This window comes from Ranitomeya variabilis, chromosome 3 (assembly GCF_051348905.1).
Source record: "Ranitomeya variabilis isolate aRanVar5 chromosome 3, aRanVar5.hap1, whole genome shotgun sequence".
Lineage (NCBI taxonomy): Eukaryota > Metazoa > Chordata > Amphibia > Anura > Dendrobatidae > Ranitomeya > Ranitomeya variabilis.
In genome coordinates, this window is record NC_135234.1 from 402,313,356 (window position 1) to 402,325,425 (window position 12,070).

General features: G+C 44.2%; 1 protein-coding gene across 1 annotated transcript in view; it reads left to right on the forward strand.

The window, feature by feature from the left end:
- LOC143817701 (uncharacterized) overlaps nucleotides 1-12,070 on the forward strand; it is a 385,700-nt gene that overhangs the window by 240,035 nt on the left and 133,595 nt on the right. Inside the window, exon 14 of the mRNA XM_077299189.1 lies at nucleotides 10,552-10,713. Within this exon, the coding sequence (XP_077155304.1) occupies nucleotides 10,552-10,713 (162 nt within the window). The remainder of the gene's footprint in view (nucleotides 1-10,551; nucleotides 10,714-12,070) is intronic.

Genomic DNA, 12,070 nt, shown 5'->3' on the forward strand with positions numbered 1-12,070 from the left:
GCCCGGTCTCAATGAGAGACGTGTGCGCGCACGCCGAGGAATCCGGAGCGCGCGCGCACCCGAGGAGGAGCGGGAGCAGAGCGCGCAGGGAGAGAAGACCGAGCAGAGATGCGCCGGGATGCCGCAACAAGGTGAGTATGAGGCATATGCGGCGGAGCAGGCGGAGTCATAACAGTACCCCCCCCCCCCTTATGCCCCTCTCTCCTAAGAGTCGAGAGGAACTTTGCCAGAATTTGAGGAGCCTGAATGTTCTCCCGAGGTTCCCAAGATCTTTCCTCGGGTCCAAAACCCTTCCAATCAACCAGAAAAAAGGCCTTCCCTCTAATCCTTTTCATAGCAAGAATGTCTTTAACTTCAAAGACATCATTACAAAAGCTAGGCTGAGGAGAACGATAGAATGTGGAATGGAACTGATTGAGGACCACAGGCTTCAGGAGGGAAACATGAAAAGAATTGGGGATGCGAAGAGAAGCAGGAAGCTTTAACTTATAAGAGACATTGTTGATACGAGACAAGACCTCGAAGGGCCCAATATAGCGGGGACCCAGTTTGTGAGAGGGAATCTTTAAACGGACAAACTTGGAAGATAACCACACTTTATCACCGGGCTGAAAAAGGAGAGAATCCAAGCGTCTCTTGTCCGCATGTTTTTTCATTCTGGCGCAGGCCAGTTCAAGGGCCGTCCTTGTCTCCTGCCAAATCCTAGAGAACTCCCCGGACAAAAGATCGGCCGCTGGGACACCTGAAGCTGGAGGAACCGGAAGTGGAACACCAGGATGTTGCCCGTAGACGATGAAAAAAGGAGATTTGGAAGTAGATTCGCTGGTATGATTGTTGTAAGTAAATTCAGCCCAAGGAAGCAAATCCATCCAGTCATTCTGATGAGAGTTAGAAAAGTGACGAAGATAAGACACCAGAGTTTGATTCGTACGTTCCACTTGACCATTGGTTTGTGGATGGTAGGCAGAAGAAAAATCAAGCGAGATGTCCATGAACTTGCAGAGAGACCTCCAAAAACGAGAGGTGAACTGTACCCCTCTGTCGGAAACAATATGCTGAGGAAGACCGTGAATGCGAAAAATATGATGAATAAAAACTCTTGCCAACTCAGGCGTGGAGGGTAATCCAGGGAGAGATATGAAGTGAGCCATCTTGGAGAACCTGTCTACGACGATGAGGATGACGGTGCAACCGGAAGAACAAGGCAGATCGGTGATAAAATCCATTGCAATGTGTTGCCAAGGAGCGGAAGGAACAGGAAGCAGATGAAGCAAACCAGAAGGTAAATGCCTTGGAGTCTTATTCTTGGCACACGAAGGCCAGGAGACAATGAAGCTTCGGATATACTGCAGAAGTGTTGGCCACCAATAAAAGCGGGACACAAAGGAGAGTGTCTTCTTGAAGCCAACATGACCCACCAGTTTGGAAGCATGTCCCCACCGAAGAACCCGTTTTCTGTTGCAAGCAGGAACAAAAGTCTTACCAGGAGGTAAAGAAGAAAAGTTAACAGGTGCCACCATGATGACCTTAGATGGATCCAGGATATGCGAGGGCTCCTCCTCGGAATCAGAAGACAAAAAGGACCTGGACAAAGCGTCGGCCTTGAAATTCTTGTTACCAGGACAAAAATGCAACTCAAAATCAAAACGGGCAAAAAACAAAGACCACCTGGCTTGCCGAGGATTAAGTCTCTGAGCAGAACGAATGTAGGCCAGGTTCTTGTGATCCGTGAAGACTTTAAATGGATGAACAGCTCCCTCCAAAAGGTATCTCCACTCCTCAAAAGCCAACTTGATGGCTAAGAGCTCCCTGTCGCCGATGGAATAGTTCCGTTCAGAAGAAGAGAATGTCTTGGAGAAAAAACCGCAGGGAACCAGCTTTCCGGAAGATGACCTTTGAGAAAGTACGGCTCCGGCACCAGCGGCAGATGCATCAACCTCCAGAACAAAAGGTTTGTTCACCTCAGGACGATGTAGTACTGGAGCAGAGGCAAAGGCTTGTTTCAGAGGCGAGAAAGCTTCTAAGGCCTCAGACGACCAGATGTGAGGATTGGACCCCTTTCGAATCAAAGCGGTGATAGGACCGGACAAGGAGGAGAAATGAGGGATGAATTGACGATAATAATTTGCGAAACCAAGGAATCGCTGGATGGCTTTGACACCATTAGGTCGTGGCCAGTTGAGTACGGCAGACACCTTCTCCGGATCCATGCGAAGACCTGAGACAGAGATAATGTAACCTAAGAAGGGAAGAGACGGCTGTTCAAAGGCACATTTCTCCAGCTTGGCATAAAGGTGATTCTCTCTCAAGCGTAGTAGAACCAGACGAACATGTTTTCTGTGGGCGACCAGATCCGAAGAAAAAATAAGAATTTCGTCCAAGTAAACCACCACACAGGTGTACAGAAGATCCAGGAAAATTTCATTCACGAATTCCTGGAACACAGCAGGAGCATTGCACAAAACAAAGGGCATGACTAAATACTCGTAGTGACCGTCTCGGGTGTTAAAGGCGGTCTTCCATTCGTCGCCCGAACGAATACGGACTAAATTGTAGGCCCCTCGAAGATCTAATTTCGTAAAAATGCGTGCTCCTCGAAGTCGATCAAAGAGTTCCGGAATAAGAGGAAGTGGGTATTTGTTTTTAACGGTGATATTGTTAAGACCCCGGTAATCGATGCAGGGACGGAGAGACCCGTCCTTCTTCTTGACAAAAAAGAAACCCGCGCCTGCGGGTGAAGATGACTTCCGGATAAAACCTCTGGCTAGATTCTCCTGGACATACTCAGACATAGCTTGAGACTCAAGAGGATTCAGTGGGTAAATTCGTCCCTTGGGTGGAGTTGTACCAGGTACCAGGTCGATCGGGCAATCAAACGGGCGATGAGGAGGCAAGATCTCAGCCTCTCTTTTGTCGAAGACGTCTGAGAAGGACCAGTAGGCAGAAGGTAAACCTGTGGGGCCCAGATTAGACCGAAGAGACCTTACAGGTTGCACAGAAAGAAGACACCTGGTCTGACAGGCGTGACCCCAGCGAAGAACATCACCCGATCGCCAATCCAGGACTGGTTCATGAGTCCTTAACCATGGAAGACCCAATAGGAATGTATGGGACAACGAAGGCAACACGTAGAAGGCAATCTTCTCCCGATGCAGAGCTCCGACCTGTAACTCCACTTCATCAGTGATGAGGGTAACGGTCTCCAGCAAGGGACTACCATCGACCGAAGCTAAGTGCCGGGGAGTCTCCAAAGACTTGACAGGAATGTGGAGTCTCTTGACTGCCTCTAACTGAATAAAGTTCCCTGCAGCACCAGAATCAACATAAGCCACCTCAGAAGAACGAGTAGTACCAAGACAAATTAAAACGGAAAGAGTTAAAGGTAGAGAGGGTTCAGAAATACCTAGGGAGACCTCTCTTACCTGGCCTAGGCGGAGGCGTTTCCCGGTCTCACAGGACAGGAACGCAGAAGATGAGACGAACTGCCGCAGTAGAAACAGAGACCCTGGGCAATTCTCTCTTTGCGGCGTAGTTCGGCTGGGTGAAGACGATCCACCTGCATGGGTTCAGGAGACGAAACCGGAGGCGAAGAAGGCAATCGAGAAGAACTGGAAGAAATCGGAGGTGGGCGAGAAGACCTTCTTTCTCTAGTTGTTTCGCAGAGCCGTTCCTGGAAACGGAGGTCGATGCGGGTAGCCAAGGATATGAGATCCTCCAAGGTTGTTGGTGTATCTCGGCCTGCCAACTCGTCCTTGATTCGAGACGACAAACCTCGCCAAAAAGCTCCCACCAAGGCCTCATTGTTCCATCCCAACTCAGAAGACAAAGTACGAAACTGAATGGCGTACTGGCCGACAGAAAGAGAACCTTGGCGGAGATTAAAAAGGGACTCGGTAGTGGAGGCCAGGCGTCCAGGTTCATCGAACACCTTACGGAAAGTCTCCAAACAGTTTGCGAGTTGGGAAACCAGAGGATCATCCCGCTCCCAAAGTGGATTAACCCAGGCCAAAGCCTCTCCCTCCAGGTGAGACACGACAAAAGCCACTTTAGCCCGATCAGTGGGGTAGAGTTGTGGCAGAAGCTCAAAGTGTAATTGGCACTGGTTTAAAAAACCCCGGCACAACTTGGGATCTCCACTATAATGTGGAGGTTTGGCCAGGCGAGGAGATGGCTGCGGAGTGGGAGCAGGTGTCGACTGCATGGTAAGTAGACGATTATCCAAAGAAGCAATATAATTGAGAATGTGACCCTGGGTGTCGCGTTGCTGAACGAGCTCCTGCTGGAGACTCGCCATCTGGGACGCGCTCCCGGGATCGGAGGGCTGTAACGCCGATAAGCGGGATTCCATGGTTTTTAAAAAGGCCATGATCCTATTCTGATTCTCTCGAAGAACCCCAAGCTCTTTCTGCGCAGAGAAAGGAGTACCAGCGGGGTCCATGGCCTGATTGTACTGTGAGGACTGGACATGGAATCTAAGGGGTGGACCCACTGGACCGTGACAACGAACCCCCCACGGGCGAGCTGACCAAGTGTACCACCCCCTATACAGGGAGCGTTAGGGGCAGGCCCGAGGGAGACTATCGTCACGGCAGCTGGTAGAAGGGACTGACGGGCAGACGGAAGCAGGGAGGTATGGATAAGAGGAGAAGGCGAACACGAGGACTAACCGCGAGAGCAAAGACCGGAGGAGGGAACACGGAAGACAGGCTGGAGACTGGAACACGGATAGGAGAACGCTGGAGAGCAAGCCAGTTGGTAGGCAGGGAAACAGGAACGCAGACTGGAAGGAAAACACAGGAGGGATGCAGGCAGGAAACTCAGGAACACAGGACACTGCGAGAAGATAAGGAGAAAACCCAGGTTAGACACGGTAGTGAGCGGTGAGCAACCAGACAGGAAGGAAACACCGAGGAGCGAGAATCACTTGTAAGAGGCAAATGACAATCAGGCACCGCCGATAGGAAGAGGCGGCCTGATATGGAGAGCACAGGCATACCTTCCGGGTCAGGGTGCAGAGGGCGGCGCAGAAGACACAGCCCGGTCTCAATGAGAGACGTGTGCGCGCGCGCCGAGGAATCCGGAGCGCGCGCGCACCCGAGGAGGAGCGGGAGCAGAGCGCGCAGGGAGAGAAGACCGAGCAGAGATGCGCCGGGATGCCGCAACAAGGTGAGTATGAGGCATATGCGGCGGAGCAGGCGGAGTCATAACAGCACGTTCATCTCTGGGACACAGAACCTGTCTCCTTCCTGAGCAGTATGATGGCTGTAAATATAGAAAAACTGACTGAACAGCCATCTAGTCTGAACTGGTGCATAACCAAAAAGTCTTACATAGCAAATAGATAATGGCTGCACTCAAGTTTATTGTGCTAAAGCAAGGAAATGTGCAATACATGAAATGTGAACAGCATAATGGCTTGTGAAATTTATGAAAAAACACATGAGATTTTTAGCACAAAATTTGGCCAAATATTGTGAGCCCATTCACCAAACGTCAAGGTAATCTCAGATCGAATGGGTAACTAACCTGTCTGCCTAGTGTGAACACTTACCTATGGCTAATAAAATGGTAAAGCCTGTATTTATAGAGGAGGTTAGAACCAACTGTGTTTGGATGTAGTTAAAATCACAGCATGGTGAAGGGCGGGGCGTTCAAGTCAGAAAAAGCAATACATAGTAAATATAGAAAAACTGACTGAACAGCCATCTAGTCTGAACTGGTGCATAACCAAAAAGTCTTACATAGCAAATAGATAATGGCTGCACTCAAGTTTATTGTGCTAAAGCAAGGAAATGTGCAATACATGAAATGTGAACAGCATAATGGCTTGTGAAATTTATGAAAAAACACATGAGATTTTTAGCACAAAATTTGGCCCAATATTGTGAGCCCATTCACCAAACGTCAAGGTAATCTCAGATCGAATGGGTAACTAACCTGTCTGCCTAGTGTGAACACTTACCTATGGCTAATAAAATGGTAAAGCCTGTATTTATAGAGGAGGTTAGAACCAACTGTGTTTGGATGTAGTTAAAATCACAGCATGGTGAAGGGCGGGGCGTTCAAGTCAGAAAAAGCAATACATAGTAAATATAGAAAAACTGACTGAACAGCCATCTAGTCTGAACTGGTGCATAACCAAAAAGTCTTACATAGCAAATAGATAATGGCTGCACTCAAGTTTATTGTGCTAAAGCAAGGAAATGTGCAATACATGAAATGTGAACAGCATAATGGCTTGTGAAATTTATGAAAAAACACATGAGATTTTTAGCACAAAATTTGGCCAAATATTGTGAGCCCATTCACCAAACGTCAAGGTAATCTCAGATCGAATGGGTAACTAACCTGTCTGCCTAGTGTGAACACTTACCTATGGCTAATAAAATGGTAAAGCCTGTATTTATAGAGGAGGTTAGAACCAACTGTGTTTGGATGTAGTTAAAATCACAGCATGGTGAAGGGCGGGGCGTTCAAGTCAGAAAAAGCAATACATAGTAAATATAGAAAAACTGACTGAACAGCCATCTAGTCTGAACTGGTGCATAACCAAAAAGTCTTACATAGCAAATAGATAATGGCTGCACTCAAGTTTATTGTGCTAAAGCAAGGAAATGTGCAATACATGAAATGTGAACAGCATAATGGCTTGTGAAATTTATGAAAAAACACATGAGATTTTTAGCACAAAATTTGGCCAAATATTGTGAGCCCATTCACCAAACGTCAAGGTAATCTCAGATCGAATGGGTAACTAACCTGTCTGCCTAGTGTGAACACTTACCTATGGCTAATAAAATGGTAAAGCCTGTATTTATAGAGGAGGTTAGAACCAACTGTGTTTGGATGTAGTTAAAATCACAGCATGGTGAAGGGCGGGGCGTTCAAGTCAGAAAAAGCAATACATAGTAAATATAGAAAAACTGACTGAACAGCCATCTAGTCTGAACTGGTGCATAACCAAAAAGTCTTACATAGCAAATAGATAATGGCTGCACTCAAGTTTATTGTGCTAAAGCAAGGAAATGTGCAATACATGAAATGTGAACAGCATAATGGCTTGTGAAATTTATGAAAAAACACATGAGATTTTTAGCACAAAATTTGGCCAAATATTGTGAGCCCATTCACCAAACGTCAAGGTAATCTCAGATCGAATGGGTAACTAACCTGTCTGCCTAGTGTGAACACTTACCTATGGCTAATAAAATGGTAAAGCCTGTATTTATAGAGGAGGTTAGAACCAACTGTGTTTGGATGTAGTTAAAATCACAGCATGGTGAAGGGCGGGGCGTTCAAGTCAGAAAAAGCAATACATAGTAAATATAGAAAAACTGACTGAACAGCCATCTAGTCTGAACTGGTGCATAACCAAAAAGTCTTACATAGCAAATAGATAATGGCTGCACTCAAGTTTATTGTGCTAAAGCAAGGAAATGTGCAATACATGAAATGTGAACAGCATAATGGCTTGTGAAATTTATGAAAAAACACATGAGATTTTTAGCACAAAATTTGGCCCAATATTGTGAGCCCATTCACCAAACGTCAAGGTAATCTCAGATCGAATGGGTAACTAACCTGTCTGCCTAGTGTGAACACTTACCTATGGCTAATAAAATGGTAAAGCCTGTATTTATAGAGGAGGTTAGAACCAACTGTGTTTGGATGTAGTTAAAATCACAGCATGGTGAAGGGCGGGGCGTTCAAGTCAGAAAAAGCAATACATAGTAAATATAGAAAAACTGACTGAACAGCCATCTAGTCTGAACTGGTGCATAACCAAAAAGTCTTACATAGCAAATAGATAATGGCTGCACTCAAGTTTATTGTGCTAAAGCAAGGAAATGTGCAATACATGAAATGTGAACAGCATAATGGCTTGTGAAATTTATGAAAAAACACATGAGATTTTTAGCACAAAATTTGGCCAAATATTGTGAGCCCATTCACCAAACGTCAAGGTAATCTCAGATCGAATGGGTAACTAACCTGTCTGCCTAGTGTGAACACTTACCTATGGCTAATAAAATGGTAAAGCCTGTATTTATAGAGGAGGTTAGAACCAACTGTGTTTGGATGTAGTTAAAATCACAGCATGGTGAAGGGCGGGGCGTTCAAGTCAGAAAAAGCAATACATAGTAAATATAGAAAAACTGACTGAACAGCCATCTAGTCTGAACTGGTGCATAACCAAAAAGTCTTACATAGCAAATAGATAATGGCTGCACTCAAGTTTATTGTGCTAAAGCAAGGAAATGTGCAATACATGAAATGTGAACAGCATAATGGCTTGTGAAATTTATGAAAAAACACATGAGATTTTTAGCACAAAATTTGGCCCAATATTGTGAGCCCATTCACCAAACGTCAAGGTAATCTCAGATCGAATGGGTAACTAACCTGTCTGCCTAGTGTGAACACTTACCTATGGCTAATAAAATGGTAAAGCCTGTATTTATAGAGGAGGTTAGAACCAACTGTGTTTGGATGTAGTTAAAATCACAGCATGGTGAAGGGCGGGGCGTTCAAGTCAGAAAAAGCAATACATAGTAAATATAGAAAAACTGACTGAACAGCCATCTAGTCTGAACTGGTGCATAACCAAAAAGTCTTACATAGCAAATAGATAATGGCTGCACTCAAGTTTATTGTGCTAAAGCAAGGAAATGTGCAATACATGAAATGTGAACAGCATAATGGCTTGTGAAATTTATGAAAAAACACATGAGATTTTTAGCACAAAATTTGGCCAAATATTGTGAGCCCATTCACCAAACGTCAAGGTAATCTCAGATCGAATGGGTAACTAACCTGTCTGCCTAGTGTGAACACTTACCTATGGCTAATAAAATGGTAAAGCCTGTATTTATAGAGGAGGTTAGAACCAACTGTGTTTGGATGTAGTTAAAATCACAGCATGGTGAAGGGCGGGGCGTTCAAGTCAGAAAAAGCAATACATAGTAAATATAGAAAAACTGACTGAACAGCCATCTAGTCTGAACTGGTGCATAACCAAAAAGTCTTACATAGCAAATAGATAATGGCTGCACTCAAGTTTATTGTGCTAAAGCAAGGAAATGTGCAATACATGAAATGTGAACAGCATAATGGCTTGTGAAATTTATGAAAAAACACATGAGATTTTTTGTGCTAAAAATTTTTTCATAAATTTCACAAGCCATTATGCTGTTCACATTTCATGTATTGCACATTTCCTTGCTTTAGCACAATAAACTTGAGTGCAGCCATTATCTATTTGCTATGTAAGACTTTTTGGTTATGCACCAGTTCAGACTAGATGGCTGTTCAGTCAGTTTTTCTATATTTACTATGTATTGCTTTTTCTGACTTGAACGCCCCGCCCTTCACCATGCTGTGATTTTAACTACATCCAAACACAGTTGGTTCTAACCTCCTCTATAAATACAGGCTTTACCATTTTATTAGCCATAGGTAAGTGTTCACACTAGGCAGACAGGTTAGTTACCCATTCGATCTGAGATTACCTTGACGTTTGGTGAATGGGCTCACAATATTTGGCCAAATTTTGTGCTAAAAATCTCATGTGTTTTTTCATAAATTTCACAAGCCATTATGCTGTTCACATTTCATGTATTGCACATTTCCTTGCTTTAGCACAATAAACTTGAGTGCAGCCATTATCTATTTGCTATGTAAGACTTTTTGGTTATGCACCAGTTCAGACTAGATGGCTGTTCAGTCAGTTTTTCTATATTTACTATGTATTGCTTTTTCTGACTTGAACGCCCCGCCCTTCACCATGCTGTGATTTTAACTACATCCAAACACAGTTGGTTCTAACCTCCTCTATAAATACAGGCTTTACCATTTTATTAGCCATAGGTAAGTGTTCACACTAGGCAGACAGGTTAGTTACCCATTCGATCTGAGATTACCTTGACGTTTGGTGAATGGGCTCACAATATTGGGCCAAATTTTGTGCTAAAAATCTCATGTGTTTTTTCATAAATTTCACAAGCCATTATGCTGTTCACATTTCATGTATTGCACATTTCCTTGCTTTAGCACAATAAACTTGAGTGCAGCCATTATCTATTTGCTATGTAAGACTTTTTGGTTATGCACCAGTTCAGACTAGATGGCTGTTCAGTCAGTTTTTCTATATTTACTATCAGAAGCTTTCAAACACATAACATCATCATATGAGCAGTCCAGAATTGTTTAAAAGCATAGTAATCATAGTGTATGTAAACTTTTGACTTTGCAGTAAGTAACAAAAAATGCCTTAACATATTATCTCTCTCATTATTCTGGCATTTGTCAAATATTAAGAATAATGGAAATCCTAACTGACCTAAAACGGAAAAGGTTTATTCTGATTTCATGTCAAATATTGTGAAAATCATGGGTATGTGTCTTTTTATATAGTGTACAGTATGTACAATAAACTTCTGGTTTCAACTTTATGCATATTATAGATAGATATATATAGATACATATAACTTTGTAAGGGTTTGCAGTATGATTTGGATAAATAACTATTCATGTTTTGCTTGTTTCCAATAGGGATTTGTGAATTCACTAGATCTGCCTGCAGTTTTGCTAATATGGGATCAACTGTTTATGCAAGATTGGAATCGACATGTAATGGAAAGCTTCTGCCTTGTATTGCTTATGTTAATGAAAGAATCTATCATGGCTGCCAATGATTTTCCTGCTATCAGACAGGTAATGTCTTATCACTAGTTTCATGCCTATAGTGCAGGTCTTTAAATGGGTCCTCTGGGATTAAAGGGATTGTTAGGTTTCCGAAGACTCAACTAAAGGAAACTTCAATATGCTGTATTGGAAAATTCAGCCCTTGAGCTAAGATCAACGGGACTATCTCTATATGAAAATCAAATGATTGTTAACACATTTTCATTTAAACAGCTGACTTAGTAGACAAGCCCCATACATTAATCACTAAATGCTTAGCTTTTCCATAAAGTCTGCTGTGTGAATAAGTTCACGTCACAAATTGTGTTCATTTATATAGCGGCGTACTTATGGACCTGAATCAAAACCTAAAATTTGACTCTCGGGTCTAGGCTAGTTCTTTCCATCATATTCTACCATAATGCATCACAGTGACTGTAGCTTGTATGGCTGAAATCATACAGCCAGTGTCAGATACCTAGGATTGAGCAGCATGTATCAGCTGTCAGGTTCCCTTTAATAGCAATTTTAAAATCAAATTCAAGTTCAAATCATCAGTTCCTAAGTAAAAAAAAAGCTCTGCATATAAAACATCATGGGAACATGTTTCAATTTTTCAGGTATATACCTACATTTGTTTTGCCCTCCCGCATGGGCGGACATACCGCATGTGCAGCCTGTGCGGCTGCATCAGGGTCCGGAGGTGGAGGGGGGCCCCTGCAGGGTAGCTAATAATGAGGACAATCTGGCCTGTTTATCTGGCCTCGAAGCTCCGGGGGGCCCCTGGACAGATTGCCCTCAGGGAGAGATCCCTGCAACTCCGCTTCCTACAAGAGAAAATAGCAGTGGAGCTGCAGCGATCTGTCCTGCTTCCTGCCCGCACTTCCTCTCACACAGACAGCAGCGCTGCTGGATGATGTGTGTTGTGTGTGTGTGAGACCGTGCATGCGTAGTGCTGTGGGGGAATGTGCAGAGTGGTGAATGGTGCTTTGTGTGTCTGTGTGTGTGTGTAGGGGGAAGAGAGGGCATTGATGGGGCTGATGGGGAGAAGGCAATGATGAGGTAATGGAGAGGGCAATGATGGGGATGGCGGGGAGGAGGAAATGCTGGAGCTGGTGGAATGGGCAATGATGGGGGGAGGAAATGATGGAGATGGTGGAATGGGAAAGGATTGTGGTGATGGAACGGCAAAGATGGTGGTGGTGGAAAGGGCAATGATGGGGATGGTAGGGGAGGAGGAAATTATGGAAGTGGTGGAACGGGAAATGATGGGGGTGGTGGGGTAGAAGGCAATGATGGAGGTGGGGGAGAAGGCATTGATAGTGGTAGTGGAAAAGACAATGATGGTAGTGGTGGGGAAGGAGGCAATAATGGGGTGGTGAAGGAA